This window comes from Hakea prostrata, chromosome 8 (assembly GCF_041222555.1).
Source record: "Hakea prostrata isolate BN-2017 chromosome 8, UWA_Hpros_2, whole genome shotgun sequence".
NCBI classification, from domain to species: domain Eukaryota; kingdom Viridiplantae; phylum Streptophyta; class Magnoliopsida; order Proteales; family Proteaceae; genus Hakea; species Hakea prostrata.
The window spans coordinates 53,354,613-53,375,428 of NC_142607.1; the positions used below are offsets into that span (position 1 = coordinate 53,354,613).

Consider the following 20,816-nt stretch of genomic DNA (forward strand, 5'->3'; position numbering starts at 1 on the left):
AGTGCCTTGTGCATCGTAACTCGGACATATCCCAAACCCACTTGTGGGAGTAATAGAGTGGTCAAAGTCGAATCATATTGGAACCAGGTGTCGTGGGAGAGCGAAGCGTGCCTTGAGAGGTTCTCTTGGGATGATCGTATTATTATTATTATTATTTTATATAAGAGCGTTCTTGCTTTCCTTTTCCAAATGGATAAAAGGGAACCGGCTCCCATTGTCTGGGAGTTTTTTGGGCTACTCATCCATGTAGAGAGACGTCCGACATGAAGGGAGAGAGGAACAAGCTCCTGCAACCAATTAGCCTAGAAGAGATGCCCGGCCGAAACTCAAAGTCGCCTCAAGCGCAAGTGAATCCCCACCGTTGTCTCCGACTAAGGAATTAGCACATTAATTACCTCGCACAAATACGCCACAAAACTTAGACCCTTTTTAAACAGTTCCTGTTTATGCATGGGACAATTGAATATTTCTGGGAGGAATTTGATCAGAAGGTTCCAAACTTGCATCAGTTAAGGCACGATATGTGGATTTAAGAAAGGATCCTTTATTTAAGGAGCTCGCTCCCACACTAGCTTGTCATCTGTTGGGAAAAGGCTAAGTGGAATCGTCCGGATTGCTGCAACTTCATTAGGATGAAACAGAGATTGAAGCAGAGCCAAATTCCAGGTCCGATCAACAGTGTTGATAAGGTCGAAATCTCAATCGGTTTGGTTGCTTAGAGTGGGAAAGTAATAAGAGACAAGTTTCCTTGAATCAATGAAATTAGTGTTTGAAGAACAACACAGCCATTTTAAAACCCTACATATTTGGTGGGACTTAGTCAAGTTGGAAAAGTAAGTAGACTAGAATTACTTTTCCACAAAACCCTTTCATTTCCTTTCATTTTCTTCTCCCTCACCCCACTACACATGGGACCCAATTTTTTTTTCCCACCCACTTTTGCAAACAAACGGAGCCTTAATAAAATTGCTTGCATTATGCGTAGCACTCACAGCGAATACTTGATATGGACTTCACACTTTTTGGAAATAGATGGTCAATGCCGAAATATTGGAACCATTCATGACACAGTGCTGGACATTATTATTATTATTATTATTATTTTATATAAATATATATTCATAAAGGGGACACATAAACTGATTGAGGAACATGCTCCTTCAACCAATTAGTGGAAATGGGCCAAACTAACGTCGTCTCAAACGTCAAGGCCTCCTTGACTAAGGAATTATCACATTAATTGTTTAAAGAAAAATGTTAACCATAACATTTGTTTATGCATGGGACAATTGAATATTTCGGGGAGGAATTCAGAAGGTTCCAAATAACTCCAATAAAACGCCACCACTTTTGAAAGGACTTTATTTAAGGAGCTGGACTTCAATGCCGTGCAAATTGCACATTGTGCACCGAACGATTGAAATTGACCGAGATTTCGATCTCAACTGTCCATTTATAAATGAATATGAATGATCCGACGTCACGATTAATTGACCAACAAACTATTCAAAACACCCGGAATGTACCGTAGTTATCAACTTGCAACATAGCTAATTAGAAGTAAAACGTGTGAAGAATTAGACTGCGTTTCTTTGCAAAGGTGGGGGTGGGAAAAAGGGGTGGAAAAAAGAAAAAAAAAAAACATGTGGGTCCCATGTGTAGTGGGGTGAGGGATAAATAAATGAAAATAAAGGGTTTTGTGGAAAAGTGATAGTGGTGGGTCCCACTTTTTACTTTTTCCAACTTTACTTTTTACAACAGTCCCACCAAATATATGGGGTTTTAAAATGGTTTGGGGTGAGAAAATTGGACCACCATATCACTAGACAAGTTTCCTTGATTCTCTCACTTTCCCACCCTAAGCAACCAAACAATCTACCATTTTGGCTGCCTTTGTTTGCAAATGTGGGGTTGGAAAAAAAAATGTGGGCCCCATTGTAGTGGGGTGAAGGAGAAGAAAAATAAAGTAAATAATTTTGTGGAAAAGTGATAGTGGTGGGTTCTACTTTTTACTTTTCTCAACTTTCCCACAAAGTCTCACCAAATATGTGGGGTTTTAAAATGGGTTGGGGTGAGAAAGTTAGGCTGCCACATCAATGAAGCTTGTCTCTCATTTTACTATCCCATGCAATCAAACAATATACCATTTTGGGATTTCAGGGAAAAGTGAAAAATCTACATTTTTTTCAAGAATTTTCCCACCCCACTTTTATTCCAACAAACAAACGCAGCCTTTGGGATTTAAGGGAAGAGTAATAAATCTACACTTTTTTCAAGAATCCTCCCACCCCACCTTTATTCCAGCAAACAAATGCAACCTTAGGGTTTTAGTAATAAGCGTAGGTTACTTGAATGGAAAGATAATCCCTAACACCTCCCTTTTGACCCTTTACCTCTGCCTCCATTCACTTGCATGGCAAGATGTTGAAGCAATCATAGAAATGAAATGATACACATTAGGATGGGCTATTGCAACTTATGCAACATTTGAAACTTAATATGCACGTCCATTTTCTTCGACAGTTTAAGGGTCTATTTGGTTACTTTAATCTGGAGATTTAAAAAATCTAAAGATCTAAAATTTATGAAGTCATTGTTCATAAAATTAAGTGGTTGGTTAACCTAAATATTTGGAATGAAATTTGTAGATTCATCATGAAAAAACATTTATGGAGTCATGGTTCAAATGTTTAGTGATTTTATAGTAGAGGATTAGATTTCACCTCATACCCATAAATCTATAGTTTTATGTTTTTAGTGTGAAAAGGTGAATTCCTATGATTGAGTTTGTTTGCTAGAATAAAGGCGAGGTGGGAAAAAATGGGTGAGACAAAATTTGAAAAAGTACATTTTTCCATTAAATCCTAAAAGTGTGGTTGGTTTGGTTATTTGGGTGGAAAAGTTAGAGATATACTTAATTAAATTAAGGAAACTTATTTGAAGTTACAAGCTAACTTTCTCATCTCATGTATTTTCAAAATCATATAAAATATGTGAGACTTTGTAGAAAAGTGTAGAAAATAAAAAAGTAAGACCCATAATTAATATTTGGGTAATTTTCATCTGGACCCCCTAAGGTTTAGTGTATGTCATTTTTAGTCCAAAAAAACTGAAACTTTGCATCTGCCTCCCCGTAGTATGGAAAAGTCAATTTAAGGACAAATTATCGAGAAGCCTTTTTTTTTTTTTTTTTCACCCATAATATTTTTTTATTTTTCAACGGGATTAAAAGTTATTAATTTCTGAACCATAATTCAATCCCAAATATTTTTTTAAAATAAATCTAGAAATTTCATTCCAAGGAAATTCAAAGTCTCAACATCAATAAATGTTGATTAATTTCATTTCCTTTCTCTTTCTTTCTCAATCTATGACTCTCAATTGAGAAATGATTAATGAAGGCTTTTTTCTCGTGAAACAAAGCTAACTCGATTCTCGAATGGATCATTCTTCTCTGTTATCATAAATGGTTAAAGGCTCAACAGAGGTCAACGATTAGACCTAAAACAGGGCCAATGGAGATCTTCCGTTAATCATTGGTAAATGTTGATTAATTTCATTTCCTTTATCTTTCTTTGTTTTGCTTGATCAATTGAGAAATGATTAGGAATCTTCAATTAATGAGAATCTTTTCGGATTTCTTAGGATCCTTGAAAATATGAGAGACTTTGTAGAAAAGTGTATGAAAAATGAAAAAGTAAGACCGATAGGATTATATTTTTTTCACAAAATCTTTTAATTTCTTTTTCCTCACTATATATTACATATGGGGTTCACCCATTAATTTTCATTTCCTAATCTCAACTAGGTTTAAAATAATTTAAACAGAACGGGATTAATAAAGGAAAAGGAGGTCAATGTAAAAAAAGGGCATTGATAAAATTGCCTTAAATTATTCATATATGTGCAGAAAAGAGTAGAAATGATACACTAAAACTAAGGTCAGAGATGAAAATTACCCTTAATATTTTTTTCACAAAATCCTTTAATTTCTTTCTCCTCACTATACTACACATGGGGCCTTCATCATTTCTTTCATTTTTGTCACTCAACATTTGCAAACAAACGTAACATAGATTTCATGAATTCAGAGATTTTTTTTGGCCAATTTAATTAATGCCGCTTAATGGGTGCGAACCCAAGACCTCCCCGTGGAAGGTAGACGGAAGGTATAGTCTTTTAACCGCTTTGCTAATCCATCGTTGAAAAATTCAGAAATTCACACAAGGTATAAATATCTTATTTGTGAATTTAAAAAATTCAAATGTCTGGATTTATTTTTTAATTTATTCATCTACTTTATCCACAGGTTAATGTGAGGGTAAAATGGTCAATATCTAACGTTGCATTGGCGAGAACGAACTCGTCTTGGTGGCTGGAGACTTCTCAAGTAGCATCCGGTTCGTCATTGTCTATCGCTTCCTCTCTTCTGCAAATGTCGACTTAGAAAAGTATTTATTCAGCGAGAGAGAAAGAGAGACAGAAGCGAGCACGATGAAGATCGAAGAAGTGCAGTCCGCCACTAAGAAGCAGCGAATAGCTACTCATACACATATCAAAGGCCTTGGTCTCGAGGTAACCCGGTCTCTTTGCTTCCATTTCCATATTACCCCTAGAAAGAGGAATTTCTTTCGTTTCTTTTTTCTCTATCAAGTTTCTGGTAGTAGGGTTTCTGAACTCAGTAGGGCTGCTTTAACGTTCGCCCTTTTCTTGCCGCCAAAAAAACTGTGAGGTTCTGGTACTACGTTATTGTTTATGTGATGTTTGCATTTTGTTTTTAATCGATTATAGGTTTTGAGTCCCCTCGAGTTACCTGCATTTTAGTTTATCTCCTGTTAATGGTGCATACCTAAACGTTGCTGCTTGTTTTTTTTTTTTAGGGTTTAAGGTAACTAATGTGGCAGATAATTTCAAACATTCTGTTTCTGTTTATTCAGTTTTATTGCTACCCATTTTCATGTGATGTCCTGTGTCTGGTGGGGATGGAGGATCAGAACTCCATGGAACGTGCCTCCCTTAATAAGAACTTATAATTTTTTTCTCTGGCTGCAGTACTGATGGTAGGAAGTGAGTTTCAATTTCAAAGGTTTTAGTGATTTTGTTTTTCTCAGAATTTTGATATTCTCACTTGCTTGTGCTTTTGAGTTCAACGCACTGCCTTCGTAGCCCAAGTCTGAAATACCAATATCTGCTTACTGATTTCCTTATTAGCGTGACTCTCTACGCCTAGGATTATATTGCTTATTAGTTTATTTACTGGTAAGCTCCTTTGGTTTTGCGACTATGTATCTATTCCAGGGCAATGGCAGGGCGATGCCTATGGCTGCTGGGTTTGTGGGTCAGGCAGGGGCTAGGGAAGCCGCTGGTCTTGTCGTTGACATGATACGGCAGAGAAAGATGGCTGGCCGAGCTCTCTTGCTGGCTGGACCTCCTGGCACTGGAAAGACAGCGTTAGCCCTTGGAATAGCACAGGAACTTGGAAGCAAGGTATTTCATTTTTTGAATATTTCTTTTTCACGCTTGCACATATCTGTTTCTTTGTCCAAGTTGTCTCTTTTCTACATATCTCGAAGTCTTAGGTTCAACATGGCATATGTAGCCAGAATCTTAGTAGGAAGCATCTTCCTTACACACTGAATGGGAAAAAATATGGTCTATGCATGATATTTAGGAGCAGCTAGAACTAAGGTCAAGTTGTTTATGGGGTTTTTTCATAATGGATATATATTATTTGGTTTCTATCTAAAATGTAGGTACCGTTCTGCCCTATGGTTGGATCGGAGGTGTATTCCTCAGAGGTCAAGAAAACAGAGGTTCTGATGGAGAATTTTAGAAGGGCTATAGGTCTCCGTATTAAGGAAAACAAGGAGGTCTACGAAGGAGAGGCAAGTTGTTTTAATTATTTGTCTTCATCATTTTCTTTAGGCATGTTTCTCATTATTTTATATCTTCAGTTTTTTATGTGAATATATGCTTCCTTCCTATTTTCATCTTGGAGTTTTTGCACAATTTCTGATTTGTGGGTTGACTTGTTTTAGGTTACTGAACTCTCTCCAGAAGAAAGTGAGAGCACAACAGGTGGCTATGGTAAAAGCATTAGTCATGTGATCATTGGGCTGAAAACTGTCAAAGGAACAAAGCAACTGAAGTTGGACCCAACTATTTATGATGCGTTGATTAAGGAAAAGGTAACGCCTATTCCATTTCCTTTAGTTTCGTGTGTAAGGTAGACATAAACGTGTTACTGCAGTATACCAACCTATTTAGCTGCTGGGCCTTGTACTACTGAAAGCATCTCTCTGATTTGACGTCTTTTAATGTGGTGATAAACCTATTGCTTTACTGGTTTGCTGTTGTTACTACTGTTAGTTGTTCTATAATCTAAAGTTTCTGCAGATTCTTTTCTTAGCTTTCATTATCAATTGCTGGGGATACAAAGTTCTATTGTACAGCATATTACTATATTTCTCTTGTGTACATTTGAGTTTGTGATACATTCAGATTTGCCACATTTAACACTGACATGCATATATGCACTTATATGTCTGGATGTTTGATACTAATATATATGCAATATAAATGGCAGGTTGCTGTTGGTGATGTTATATATATTGAGGCAAATAGTGGAGCGGTTAAAAGAGTTGGTAGGAGTGATGCGTTTGCTAGTGAATTTGATCTGGAGGCTGAAGAGTATGTCCCACTTCCAAAGGGAGAGGTTCACAAGAAGAAGGAGATAGTGCAGGTCTGATTTTCCCCCAGTGCATGGGAGAACCTCGGTTTCCATCTGATGATTGATAATTGTAATGATAAATGTGGTTTTAATTTTACAAAACATTAAAACCGTTTGTTTTTAGAAAGCTCTCACGTGTTGAAATTTGAAGCTTTTCATTGAATTATGACATGAAATTTATGAATCTTGAGAAACAGTGAGGGAGCCATCAAGGAAATTTCAGAGCCCAAGGATTTAATTTTGATTGTTTTCTCAGGATTAAAGCTGGTTAACAGACCATAATTTAAGTACTTTTGGAAGTAAATGATGAATTTGATTAATTCAACAAACCATATGTAAATAATTCATGCACAGTTAGTGCATGATTCTATGCTTGCATTTGTTCATTTTCCATTCAATGTAGAATGACTTTCTTATGTTTATACCATTGCAACAGAATACCTCCCCTTTTTTTCCTCTTTATAAATTTTGGGCCGGGGTGAAGGATGGGTTTTTTAGCAGCCTAGGTCCCAAATTTTATATGGTTGATGATTCTTATATGCCTATTTCTGCTTAGGATGACAATATCCATATTTGCCAAAAATTGTTGGAGAAAATTTTTATCCCCTTAAAGCTTACATGATTCTTAGAATTCAGTGATTTAATTTAAGTTCGTTGGATCAAAATCTGCGTAAATTTCAAAGTTTCAACATGGAATGTGCCAACATAAGTTTCAAAGTCTTAAGTGTATCAGAACAATTGTTACTATAGATTATATAGTTGTCATGGTGCCTAGGTGATCCAAGGAAGTTGGAGAGGGTGAAGAGCCAAGCCGACACTAGCAAGGCACCCAAGCCATGAAAAGCGTCTAAACATCTAAGTGTCACCTTTACAACCACTAGAATAGTGGGTAAAGATGATCCGCTGGCTATCGTTGCTTACAATAGAACATGTTCTGAGGCGTTGAGGAAGTTTGCTTTCTTCCCAGTAGAAAATTATCTATCTACCAGTGCCTCTGTGCAGAAGAGGAGGAGGAAGTGCTTATCATGCATATAACCAGGATAGGGAACACTCATACAAGTCAGGTGAAGGCAGGATTTGATCCCAAGACTTGATAACAGCAGCTTATAAAGTCTGACTGAATGAGAGAGCTTGAATATTTGTACTAGAGGTGTATGTTGATTGATATATGTCATTTCCAAAGCATTTCTATTGTGGATGGATATTCCCTAACTATTTTATCAAAGCCCAACTCCTTTTCTTGGAAGGAGTTCTGAAAACAGACCTTCACTTTGTCTTCACTATTATGTTACTTTTTCCATATGTTCAACAGTGCACCAGTGCTAATAGCTACAGCATGAAAAAAATCCCAGATGTTGAGTGGCTGCTGAAATGTACTTACTTCCAAACGATGCTTCCATAAACTGCATCTTTTACTCTCTGCGTGACATGTCCTATACTCTTGTTGCTGATTGTGCTGAAAATATCTAGAAAGATATGCTTAGCAGTTGGTTTACACCAACAAATGCTTCTTTAAGCTGCAGATTGCAGTGCTTTAATTTGAGGTGGTGGTTAGGATTTTTTGTTCAAGCTAGCTTTTTTACATTGTTATGATCTGATGCTGTGCAGCTTCTGTAGGAGGCAGTTTAGTTCCATATTTATGATTGCATTTTCATTGGTGCATGCTGTTATATGGAGGTATTTGCCTTTCTGATTGTTAGTTGTTGCTCTCATCCTCTGGGGGGTCTCCCTCACGCATTACAGGATGTAACACTGCATGATCTGGATGCTGCAAATGCCCGACCACAAGGTGGCCAAGATATATTATCATTAATGGGCCAGATGATGAAACCAAGGAAGACTGAAATCACTGATAAGCTACGGCAAGAGATAAACAAGGTTGTGTTCTACAACTTCACGACATATAACATCCTTTGTATTTCATTTCTCTAAAATAGTTATCCCAATTTATCAGGAAAGTGCAACTGTGATAGGGTTTAACAGTAAGCTTTGTCAATAACAGGTCGTTAATCGTTATATTGAGGAAGGAGTCGCAGAGCTTGTCCCTGGGGTGCTATTTATTGATGAGGTTTCTTTTTGTTTCAGACCTTACATTCTGCTCTGGGTTTTGATTTGCTCTAGTGAGTCTAAATATTATTCTGCAGGTTCATATGCTGGACATGGAATGCTTCTCTTACCTGAACCGTGCTCTGGAGAGCTCGCTGTCCCCAATTGTAATTTTTGCCACTAACAGAGGAATATGCAATGTAAGGTATGCATTCCAAGTCTTCTTAAAAATTAGAAATTTCAACCAGTCTGTTTGGTAAGTGGTTCAAGTCTGTTTTGAATAGCTATGTGCAAAATACGTGTTGTGATATAGCTGACCTTATTTAGTTGGGACAAGGCTGAATGGAGTTGAATATGAGAAACAGTGAAACACATATAGTCTGAATATTGTAATGTGTGGACAGATTTCTTAATTGTCCTAATCACCAACTTTATCGTTGTTGAAGTCCAGTTCTTCTCAGTAGTTCATTTGATAGGTCTGCGTATTCCTCAACTTATGTATCTATCTTCTGCATTTCCCTTTAAGGCTTCCTTGCTTGTCTTTGATTCCTTTGTCTGGTGTTAGTATGCTTTTTGATGCCATAAATCATGTAAGTGGTCTTGTTAGTCTTTGATCCATCCAACCACTATGTGGCATGAATCCTGGGTCTTTCATCTTTAATCTAATTCTACTCCCTCATCTTCTTCTCCATTAACCATGTAAGTGTTCTTCTGATAAATGTCCATCTACTATAGTTAGACGTGGAACTTGTTAAGGGTTCGCATGAATTTTGGTAAGGAATCTGACCATTAGATCCTTCTCAAATTTTGAGTTGTTCCTCTCAAAGACGCTTTTAACCAGAAACCCTAGGTGATCAGACCTGCTTATGTGGATTAATTAAAGAATTCCAGTTTTGCTCTTATCTTCTTGGATTTAATTACATCTATTTAATGGCTACATGAATCACCTTTGCTGCTGATTATAGATCTGATTGGCCGTAATATTTCTGTCTTCTGAATTGAATTCTTATTTGTAACATACTGATATACCTCTCTGCCGGTGCAACTAGGGCTCTTGTTGGTATATTTTGATTTTTGTACATTTAACAAAATCATTATTGAAAACCATTTTGATCAGAACATAAAATATTTCGGTAATCAATAGACATAATAGATTGTCTATTAAGGCTTGGTATGCTATGTGGACAATATTCTATGTGGACAATATTCTTATAACTTTGTAATGTTGCATCTCCCCCATCAGACGCCTCTCTGACGATTTCCTACCACTCATTATCCGAGGTTGCTTAATCATCGTTACACTTCATTGTCAAACTTCCTGCTTTAGCAATTCTGTCTTCCCGCTCTTCACTAGTCTACTTAAAGAGTGGTTTCACAACCCCCCCCCCAAAAAAAAAAAAAAAAAAAAATCCCTGCATCACATTGTTTCACTCAGGAGGATCTCCACAAAGCATGTGAACTCCTCTCTAGAGGTGAGGTAAATGGAAGCAAAAGTACCTTCTTGCAAAATCCCAAGTATCCAGAATCTGTGTGTTATAAACTTATAATAAATTAGAATGATTAAACAGTTTTTTTTTTTTTTTTTGGGGGGGGGGGGAATGTATTACTACTATAGAAACTTTCTGAAGCTCTTAATTTTACTCATAAAAAGGAATACCTAATCACCTTAGTACGCTCTACTAACACAAAACAGAATTCTATCTAATATAAGTGTCCTCTAATTCAAACACTAATTTAACTATTAACCTTGTGTACTAGCATTACCCCCACTTTTTAGGCTTATAAATTAGGTTCAATGGTTCATAGCATCATAAAACCCAAAAATAAGAAGCCTAAAGTCTATATAATTGAATCATGGGCCAAAATGAAGTCTTCTGTGTTTAATTGAACCATCGAGTAGTTTTTTCTTTGCCAAATTGCCCGAGGCTTACGTCTAAGAAATTGGCATCAATAGAAGTTGATTTGTTAGCCACTGTATGGGTAGAATCGCCAAGTTGAGAGCATTCTTGGGGTTCAGAAGATCCTATTTAAAAAGGGTTTGTCACTATGGACCATAAATTGCAACAGGAAATCAAATCAAATGTCTAATGGTAATTGGTAAACAATAGGAGAATTGTAGCTGAGAGGAATCTAAAGTTAGATTAGGAAAAGGATACGATGGGTAATGATAATTGAAGCCTAGTGACCAACTTGGAACACAGTAGAATTAAAGGGTAAAGCAGAATTATGCGCCAAAAAGGGTGGTATTTGAGAAAACCAAAATAATACAAGAGATCAAAGAGCAACCTGGAGGTTGTTGTCAACCTGATGTTGGACAGAGTGTTAGAGAGCAGATTTGGGTTTTGCACATACTTCTCCATAATCCTCCAGAATGTAACCGTTAATTCTTCCAAAGATGCGGTCATGGGAGATGGCTTGAAATCAAGCCTGGCGGTAACTGGTAAGAACTATTTCAGCTGTGGTTTATTGGTTAGGGTCCCATATTTGAAAATTGTTTAGAGGGTAGGGGTCTAGGGTGCAACCATTTAAGTCCCTGAGGAAGGAGATTTGATCCCTAGAATTTGGGGTTGATTGGAGTTGCTTAAAAATTCCAGTGAACTTCTTTCAAGTTGGTTACCTGTTAATGTGAAGAACCAATTAGATGGTGTAGGAGAAGGAACAGGGAAAAGGAAAGTACAAAGAAAAGAAATGGTACAAGTGAGAAGGAGACAAAGGGATATATAACTGCAAGGGAAGTAGGAGTAGCATACTTTAAGGAAGAGAGATTGGTTGTGAGGTGTTTCGATTGTGTTGCCAAAGTGATGGAGAGCCCAAGAAGAACTAGAGGGGTACCTGAGAAGGTGCTCAATTTTTCAAGGAGAAAATCAATATTGCACTTTCACTATCTCAAGCCCTCGTGCATGCAAACCCAAAATTTTCATTCCATTCTATAGGGAATGTATATTGGTTACAAGTACATAAAGATAAAAACAGAACACCTACTTGAGAGGCCTAATTGTTTGGCCAAGGGATTGCATTTGCCATCATTTTTTTGTGTGTCACTCTTCTAGGTAATGTTGTCATCTTAGAATTTTCTAAAGGCTTCCCTTTCCTGGCTGAATGTTGGTCCAACCTACTATGAGGATCACATATCCCATACATATGATCTTTCTTCCTTGGTCATGTGATTCCTACACTACGCAATTTCCTGGTCCTTTTTTGGTAGTGGTTCAACTGGAAGTGATAGCTTCTAGCTGGATCATGGAAAAAAAATTCGAGGGAAACTCAAGTTTCGACCAGGTGAAAATGGGAAATGGGAAACTGGGAAATTTCAAGAAAACTTAGGACTTTTTCGTGCAAGTTTCGACAGGTTTTAGGGAGTATTTTAGGGTGGGACTTTGCATTTAAACTAATTAGAATATAAATAACACATTGACACATGCATTTTGCTAAAAAAGTCAATGTAGATGTCATTCAATGTAGAGTTGTTCGAGAAGTACACTATAAATTTAACTACTTAAGTACATATCATTCAATATATAACTTCTAAGTTCAAAATATCAAATAAAAAGTAACTGTCGTAAAAGGAAAGTACAACTCAGTGCCAAGAGGAGTGCCTCAGTAGATCCATCCCGTGAATTGAGTAGTACTGTGCCTGTAATGTTCTCTCCTCCAACCAACGAACATAGACATTTCATGACATTTTAAGCCTATGGTTGTCAAGGTAATCGACAACTGTAGCTTTATAAGTCTAGTCATCAACATGTCTAAGATAACCAGTCTGAAGGAATACGCAATTTGGAGAGGGAAGTCCTGATGGAGGGGGTATTTGGGGAAACATGAAGAAAACAAAAAAAAAACAAAAAAATTGGAAAAACTACGAAACTTACGGGAAATTTGGGAATTTTCTCTCATGAACCAGATTTCAACAAAATTTCGACAGTTAGATCGAAACTTGGGATTTTTTTTCAGTCACCTAAAGTTTTATTTCGAGGTTCCAAAAGTGCAAAATTTCGATCAAATTTTGTACAGTGAGCTAGATCAATGGATAGAGATGGCTGTGCTCCCGCTCACTCAAGAATGGGACTGCGAGGTCCAGTGGCAAGCTTAGTAGCTTGTTCTGGTCTTTGATGCAGTACATTAGAATCCTGATGCTTGCAGTTCAGGCTACTTGTTAAGCATTAAAGCATGCTGACACAGCAATCAAAAGTATGTGCCTTCAGGTGAGTAAGGGCATAGCTTATTTCTTCCTTTGTGTAAGCATTTTATTTGCTCTATAATTTGCTGGTAAGTCAATGAGCATGAATTCTTGAGTGTGTTAAAACTCAAGAGGCAAGACTCGTTAATAAGGATGTGACTCGTAAAGTCTTGTCGTTCCTGACTTTAAGAGTATAACGTACATTTGTTTTTTTTTATTTTTTTTTTATTTTTTTTTTTTAGTATCTTTTTAGATACTGTGATACCGCTTATCATTCAATTTTGCACTATTCAACATTAGGGCATGGATCACTGTCAGCACTGAGGTTTATTTCTTCTTTAACTGCATCTTTTGCAAGATTGAAACTAATGAAAATTAGCTTTCATCCAAACTCGATTTGTGCGTCTCTCTCTCTCCTATTCCTAGGTAACCCATTCAAAACAATGCATGATAAAACAGAAGACATGAGGACTACTTAGAAATGATCAGCCCTTATAAGCCCATAGTTAAAAATCTTATCGAAATGTAGGATATTTTGGTGGGAACTGGGAAGTGATGCTATATCGAAATTGAAAAAAAAAGCTTATTTGGAAACTTTTCTGTAAAAAATGCTCCATTATGTTTAAAATTCAGTTATTTCAGCCTCTTGTACCCTGACATTCTTAAGAAATACCGGTTAAAAAAAAAGTACCATGTTCTCTGTCTGGTGAAAATGTTCTTACAAGAATTAATGTCATGATTAGACCAAAAATATGGTTGGTCTGGTTCAGCTTGGATTCGGGTTTCCAAAGCCGGTCATGCTGGCTAAACCAGTCAATTACTACTGCCTTGTTTTCCCTAAATCTGGATTGGTCTGGTCTATGTTAGATGGTTGCATGGTTTATAGCTAATCAAATATGTGGTCAACGTGTGCTCTGCAGAGGAACAGATATCAGTAGTCCTCATGGTATACCTGTTGATTTGTTAGATCGTCTGGTGATCATTCGGACAGAAACATATGGACCTGCTGAAATGATACAGGTTCGCATATATTCTTCATCTGCATCTGTATGGTCGCTTTGCCATTTTTTAGCCATTAGCCGTTATATTCTTATATTTATTGTCTGTTGTTAATCATTCATGGTTCAGATTTTGGCTATCCGTGCGCAAGTTGAGGAACTGGTAGTTGATGAAGAAAGTCTGGCTTATCTTGGAGAGATTGGCCAGCAAGCTTCCTTAAGGTCTGAGTTTCATGTATAATGATTAGTCTTTATCCTTGTCATGAATTTCTGGCTTGCTACACATAATGGATTTATGGTAACCTGTTGCTTTTGTTTCATTGCTTTGGCAGCTGCTCCCCTTTTGCACTTCTTAGACTCATTTATTACATGCAATGAAGCAATATGAAACATATTAGATATTGAAGTCTTATTTTAAATGGTCAAGTTTTCTGTAGTTGAACTATGTTTCCTTTTAAGATATGTTTGTAATAGCAGTAGGGTTATGTAATTGTCATAGGTAGATTAGGATTTGATATCCTAGTGAGATTAGGAATGGGCTTATTTCTTCTGTATAAACTCTTTAGAGCCTAAGATCCCTCATGATTTATTGAATTTGATCTGAAGTTTTGCGATACTGTTCTGAGAATCAGTCAGCCATGGCATGAAGCTAGAGCAGACCTGATTGGGTGGGAACCCATACTGTATCTTTTCTTTTCTTCTTACTCTGTTGTACTCCAATCTGGTATTCTATTGTGTTCTATCAATTAGTATTTCTCTGCTGGGGTTCATACTTGTGATTTACGCTAGTTTCTTCATTGGATCCCATAAATAATACTAGTTATAAATCCCTGATATTAATAACCTCATGCACCGCTGTTTTCATTTCTTGTCGGGTTGTGGTGATTGACTTTCTGATTTGGGTTTGTTCAAGATATAATCCAGGAGGTCTGTAGTCTGGTCCTAGTGTGTATCCCATCTACTCCCGAGCAGGTATCTATGTTTTGGTTTATTTTTCTGTCAGATTTGTCTGATTACTTGAGACTGATTCACTCATTAGATTTAAGATGAAACCGGGGGTATTCTAGGTGTCCTTCTGACAGGCCTCTGATCAGAAGTTCTTCCTTTATCTGTCCTCAAAGTTTTTAAGTTTCTCCTCTTTACAACTGGGCTAATTAGGGGCGGGCCTTAGCGCAACAGTGGGTGGACCACCAGTTGTAGCCTGAGGTCAAGGCATCGAAACAACCTCTCAGCTTTAATTGTTCGGGTGAGGCCCGGTAGGAAACTACCTCCTGGCCTCTGCTTGTGCGGAAGCCTTTGACGCTGTGTTCACCCTTTACAGTTGGACTGATTTCGTTAATTTCCTAAAACACTTAAAATCCTGCCTTTAGAACTAATTTATATTTTGCTTGTTGATTAAACCTCATAGGAGTGCAAGCCAACTATGATGTATTCACGGTGACTGGAAATACCTCTTTTAATTTGGAGTCTCCTAGTTGCTGGAATTTAGTTTCACATTTCATGTTTCTTCAATTACTTTCAATCTGACCATGGGATCATCCTATCTTTTGAAGGGAATCTGTAATAATTATTTCTGATTGATTGTCAGAGTTCAATGTTGATCTGTTAGGTTCCTGACTTCCTGGTGAACCCCAAAATAGGGTTCCAAATCCTAGGAACATCTTGTTGTGTGGCTAGCGGGAAGCAGAAATTAGTCATACAAAATAATCAGAAATACTTATTATAGCCGACTCCAAATGGTTATGATGAAGCATAAACGACTTGCTGTGTAAGCATTATCCATGATAGCTGGCAAGTCAAGTTATTGCTTATGGAATCAAAACCAAGATAGTGCATGTATAACAATCTTTGAGCTGAACAATAATCATGAGTATGTGAGTTGTTTCCTTGGGAAATATATAACTTATTGAGTATCTAAAAACTAGACAAAAGATTGTTGTGACTGTACTATCTGGTTTCCAAACTGAGTAACAATGAGAAAATCAAGGGGGGTTGGTTCTTTATTCCTAAATCTTGATCCCTGTTGTGCAAATAGCCGGTAGCAACACATGAAGTCAAATTATTGAGGATCCCATAATGATATGCATTTTTCAATTATTGCATGTGGATCTCATGATTTCAATGCTATTCATTTATATAATATAATATAGAGGCACATCTAGGAAAGAAATTGATCTGAAGCTAAGGTTAGGAACACTTGGCCCCAAATAATGCCAGGACAGAGATTAGTAAACTTCAGGTATGAAGGAAAATAGCCACCGAAGCTATGATCGGTCTTTATTTGAATGCCATGATTGTCAAATATAACTGGAACACCAAATTAAACTAGGCTATAGGCCAAATACCCTGTAGAATGGGTTTAAATCTGGAGAGTATTGTAGTCTGTTATGATAAGCTTATGCTGCAAAGTAGAGTGGAAAGGTCTTCAAATGAATATTAAGTAGAAACAAAATAATTAGGATCCTCAGCTTTCTGGAAGTTCTTCACATGATCTGGATAAGGGCCCCACCACATCTAGCAGTATCATTTTTACAAATGCAAAATAAGGGTTGACACTGGTCATGTTACCGTTCACATGAACAATGTTTTTGCCTCATTTTGGCCTTCTAGAAGACCAGGTGGGGCTAATTTGACGTCTTCCAGTTGGTTCAGTTCTGCTTAGGTTGCACCAGAAATCATATGACATGATAATGAGCCTGAGTATTGGAGAGCTTCTGCCGACCACTGTGTGGGTCTGCAGTTGGTGCTTGCCAGTGCACCTCTGTAGTAGTCTATGACTCTATTCCTGCCTTTTTGGCTGCACTCCTTCAGTCTAGAGATGTTTCAGTTTGTGTACACATAATTCTAACAGTCTGAAAACTGAAAATACTTATAATCATGTCTTTTAACCTAATCCTCTATGAGAAACTCTTGGTAGCAAATCCTTAAAGATTTGAGAACAATTATGGAGTACTTGTGTATTCTGATATTTCTTTGTCATAATTTGTTTGCACTGCATTTGCACAATGTCATTGTTGTCTGGGTTTGGGCATGTATTCTCAACATTCAGTGAGACATCTACATACTACACATTCTTAGTATGTTCCTTTGAAAACAAAACATTCTTAGTACCTATGCAGAAAGAAATCACTATTAGTAACATGCACACCACATGGATGAACTCTTACAGTTTGAGCTCTTATTATTTCTTCAGGCACGCAATGCAGCTCTTGGCTCCTGCCAGCATTGTAGCTAAAATGAACGGCCGAGATAGCATATGCAAGGTATGGGTTTCACATATTTTGGACTAGTGATTAAACGAGATATTATTTCGTGAGATTCAGAAGTGCTGTGATGTGGTTTTCTATTGGTGGAATCTGTAGGTATTCTTATTTCTTGAAAATCCAACATTTGTTTGATCTGATTTCTATGACGAATCTGTAGGTGGATGTAGAAGAAGCAAATGCAATGTATCTGGATGCAAAGTCTTCTGCTAGGCTTCTACAAGAGCAGCAGGAAAGATACATCTCGTAGTTTCACATACTGTTTGGTCCATCGGCGTAATACTTGGTTCAGACAAAATTTAGAAGTGAATATTCAAACACCAATTGGAGAAGAACGAGGCTGGAATTCCATCCTAGTGACAATCAGAGGTGTCATATGATCAAGTTTTGGACTGATGTCATGTCTGCACAAGCTTGTGGCATGTCATCATAATTCTCTGTTGCTTTTGAATGGCCATACACCATGTAGCCTGGAGGAGTTCACACTGGGATGGTTCTGCCGCATTCTAGGGGCTTTTCTTTGTTTCTTGGTTACTTTTTTGCCATTGTTTCTTTCTGATTTTAATCAGAGTTTGGGACAGCCTTGTGAATCAGGGAATTGTATTGATGTAGGTAGTGAGTATGAATACCAGAACTGTCTGGATAGGGAAACAAATACTTGAACTTTTAATGATACTTTATTCTTCTGTTGTAAGAATTCTGGTATCTGTAAGAATTTCATCCGCTTTTGAGTGTTTACATCGTCAGTTGAACTTTGGCATTGGCAAGTGCTTGGGAACGTCACCCAAGTTGAATTGTTACTGGTGTCTGGGTGATCTCTTGTTCCATAGTAACGAACTCTCCTTTTAGATTCCATGGGATCTTATCCTCTGATTTGGACCTTCATTAAGTAATGGATGGTTGAGAATTATTCCTGGAGTTCAAATCACCTTAGGAGTCTCATCCTTGTTTGATTTTAACCGGTGGATACGAATCTGGTAAGGCATGTAAACTGTGACTTTCTTCTTGGATAGAATATAAACGTAATCATCGTCGGCATGGTATTTTCATTTTTGTTACAGCATGAAAAAATAATAATGAGAGGCATTTTGGTTCTTTCATATTTGAAGTTTGAATATACTTAACCACGCGTAAAAAATTCTAGATAAATTAATTTTGATAATTTTAGTGGAACAATGGAGTGACAAAAAACCAACCCTTTTTTTTTTCACCCAAAACCAACTTTATTTATGAGGAAATAGTGAGAGCTGCTAAATTAGAGTTTTATTTATTTTTAATGGGTAAATAAGGCTATATAAACTTTAGATGAAAAAAAAGGGAAAAACTAATACATGACCATAAAGCAAACTCAACCATTATTTTCTCCCCATAATACATATCTTTAGTAAAAGTATATATTGAGTTCATATGTCGCAAGATATCCATAATGGCTCCTCAAATTGACCCTCGAGCTTGTCACCAACCACCTTATCACCCTCCAATGACAACGAACCTAATTCAATCTCATCCGTTGATGATGGATTCCACATAGGTGTTCCATTCTCATACCCATTCCACGTCAGCCTCTGCAATCCACTCCCATCCAATCTCGCTATGTACAGCTCTCCATAAGGCTGAAACTGGTTCGGCCACGAAACCGGCTCGGCCGTCACACCGCTCAAATTTGCCGTGAATAACAACCACGACGAGTCAGAATTGAAGCACACGTGGTTGATCCTCTCCCTATCCGCCTCAGCGGAACCCTCCGGTCCAGCCACGTATACTCTCCTGAGGTCTGAACCATCCGGCCGGACCAGATATACGCTGAAAGCAGCATCGTTTTCGGGGTTGTGACGGTTGGATGAGAAAGCTATGAGTTTTCCGTCAGGAGACCAGCTGGGCATTGTGTCTATCCATGGCCCATCCGTTAATTGACGGATCCCACCGTTAAATTCTCCATCAACGGCGTCCATTATAAAGAGGTTCTTGTGACCAGATCTACCAGACCTAAAAACGACAAACTTACCGTCTGGAGAGCACGATGGGAAGGCATTATTGCCGGTTTCTTCTCTTGTAAGGATCTTCACCGTAGCCGGAATCTCTTCTCTATCATCAGTAAGACCCGTTGGATCAAAACTAATTCGTGCAATCTGGACCGTTTTCTTCACTGACTCGAAAATAGGTCCGATTGACGTGTAAATAACATTATCCTGTGATGGGTCCCACGATGTATAGAAGGCGATTCTATCTTTCAGAACCACCCATCTCTTCGAAGAACCGTTGCTTCGCACTATCTTCAACCCTGAATTCGTATCGAAATCGTGGTTGAAAGCTATGAAATCACCACCAGGAGAGAACGAAGGGAATGCTCCATTGAGACGAAGCATCTTCAGTTCCTTTAATGGCGAAGCTACTGGTTCCAGGTGTGGAATCGTTGTCTCTCCCGTTGCTGATTCACCTCGGAATCGGTGGTATCCGAGGAAACCACCTTTAGGGGACAGAAAAGGATTGTAATGGTGGAAATTAGGGTTCAGAGGCTCCGTGACTCTGAGAAATGATTCTGATTTCAGATCGAGAATCTCGATGTGCCTGTAGTTACATTCCCGCCGTCGAGTTGCGAAAGCAACGCAATTGCGATCTTCTGAGGCTGATGGCGTGAACGCGTGGAGTCCTGGTGGTGTTATCCGGCGAGGATTGCTGTCGCAGGCGTCCAAATGTTGGAAATTTTCGGGGAGATCGACTCGGAAAATGCTCCACCATCCATCGTCTGCTACTCGATGGAAGAAAATGGTGGAATCGCCGAACCAGGTTGGCCATCCGCCGCGCTTACAGACCACGGTACGTTTTTCAGGATCGGACGGTGAGAACACGACGACATCAGTGTCGAGTTCGTGAAATTCTCCCTTCCAGGGACGGAAACCATAAGAAGCTACAGCGATGAACTTTCCCGATGGAGAAATCGCCGGGCTATAATCAACTGCTCCTTTAGGAGTTAACCGCACGATTTTCCGGTCAGCGAGCTGAGTCATGTAAACGGCGGACGAGCTATTGAAAGGTTTATCAGCCAGATCATGGGCAGACACATAGTACAATCGGCCGTCTCGTAATAACGGCCGGTCGTGAAATAGGCTTTCAGAAACAGTAGGTAGTTGCTCTACTTTGGGATTTTCTTTACGGTTGAAGTAGATTCTAGGCGAGCCAGTTCTTTCAGAGACGTAAACAAGGGCTTGATCTTCGTCGGTGAACTGGCCATTGAAGTTGATGGAGGTGCCATCGGTGAGACGATTCTCTATCCATTGAGTCATTTTGTTGAGTTTAGAAGGTAAGGCGGTGGAGAAGACATCGAAGCCGTAGTACGGCCTGCCGACGGCGGTGAAGACGATGGTTCCTCTGGGCATCATCTTGTTGCAGAGTTGTTCGAATTCAACTGAAATTAATTGGCATGAAACGTGTGAGAGTGAAGTTGAGTGGTTTTGAGTAGAGCTGGAGCGGTGATATTTATACAACGAATCTGAACCTCTCGACGATTAGTTCAACCCGGTTGGACCAGTTGAAAGTGATCAGCACAGGTGCAACTTCCTCCATTTCTTTACTAAACAAAAGAAAGTATGTGATAACATTTA

The 20,816-nt window shown here is 38.2% G+C and overlaps 2 protein-coding genes across 2 annotated transcripts; one reads left to right on the top strand and one right to left on the bottom strand.

The window, feature by feature from the left end:
• The first annotated feature begins 4,352 nt into the window (after positions 1 to 4,352).
• On the top strand, positions 4,353 to 17,990 carry RIN1 (P-loop containing nucleoside triphosphate hydrolases superfamily protein). The gene is made up of 12 exons (XM_089164932.1): positions 4,353 to 4,575; positions 5,299 to 5,487; positions 5,754 to 5,885; positions 6,039 to 6,188; positions 6,587 to 6,742; positions 8,474 to 8,608; positions 8,733 to 8,798; positions 8,875 to 8,981; positions 13,874 to 13,973; positions 14,082 to 14,173; positions 17,145 to 17,214; positions 17,375 to 17,990. Exons 1-12 carry the CDS (start codon positions 4,495 to 4,497, stop codon positions 17,462 to 17,464), a joined length of 1,368 nt encoding a protein of 455 aa, XP_089021058.1. The 5' UTR covers positions 4,353 to 4,494; the 3' UTR covers positions 17,465 to 17,990.
• A 437-nt stretch (positions 17,991 to 18,427) lies between these two features.
• Positions 18,428 to 20,645, bottom strand: LOC149008606 (uncharacterized). Its single transcript, XM_089164931.1, has one exon. The coding sequence runs from the start codon at positions 20,592 to 20,594 to the stop codon at positions 18,618 to 18,620; it is 1,977 nt and encodes a 658-aa protein (XP_089021057.1). The 5' UTR covers positions 20,595 to 20,645; the 3' UTR covers positions 18,428 to 18,617.
• Between the last annotated feature and the right edge of the window lie 171 nt (positions 20,646 to 20,816).

Bases quoted from the DNA above. Each gene is read 5' to 3' on its own strand.
- RIN1 (XM_089164932.1), top strand. From the start codon at position 4,495: ATGAAGATCGAAGAAGTGCAGTCCGCCACTAAGAAGCAGCGAATAGCT. The intron at 8,609-8,732 runs GTTGTGTTCTAC...TGTCAATAACAG, and splicing joins TACGGCAAGAGATAAACAAG to GTCGTTAATCGTTATATTGA. The intron at 8,799-8,874 runs GTTTCTTTTTGT...ATTATTCTGCAG, and splicing joins GGGTGCTATTTATTGATGAG to GTTCATATGCTGGACATGGA.
- LOC149008606 (XM_089164931.1), bottom strand. From the start codon at position 20,594: ATGATGCCCAGAGGAACCATCGTCTTCACCGCCGTCGGCAGGCCGTAC.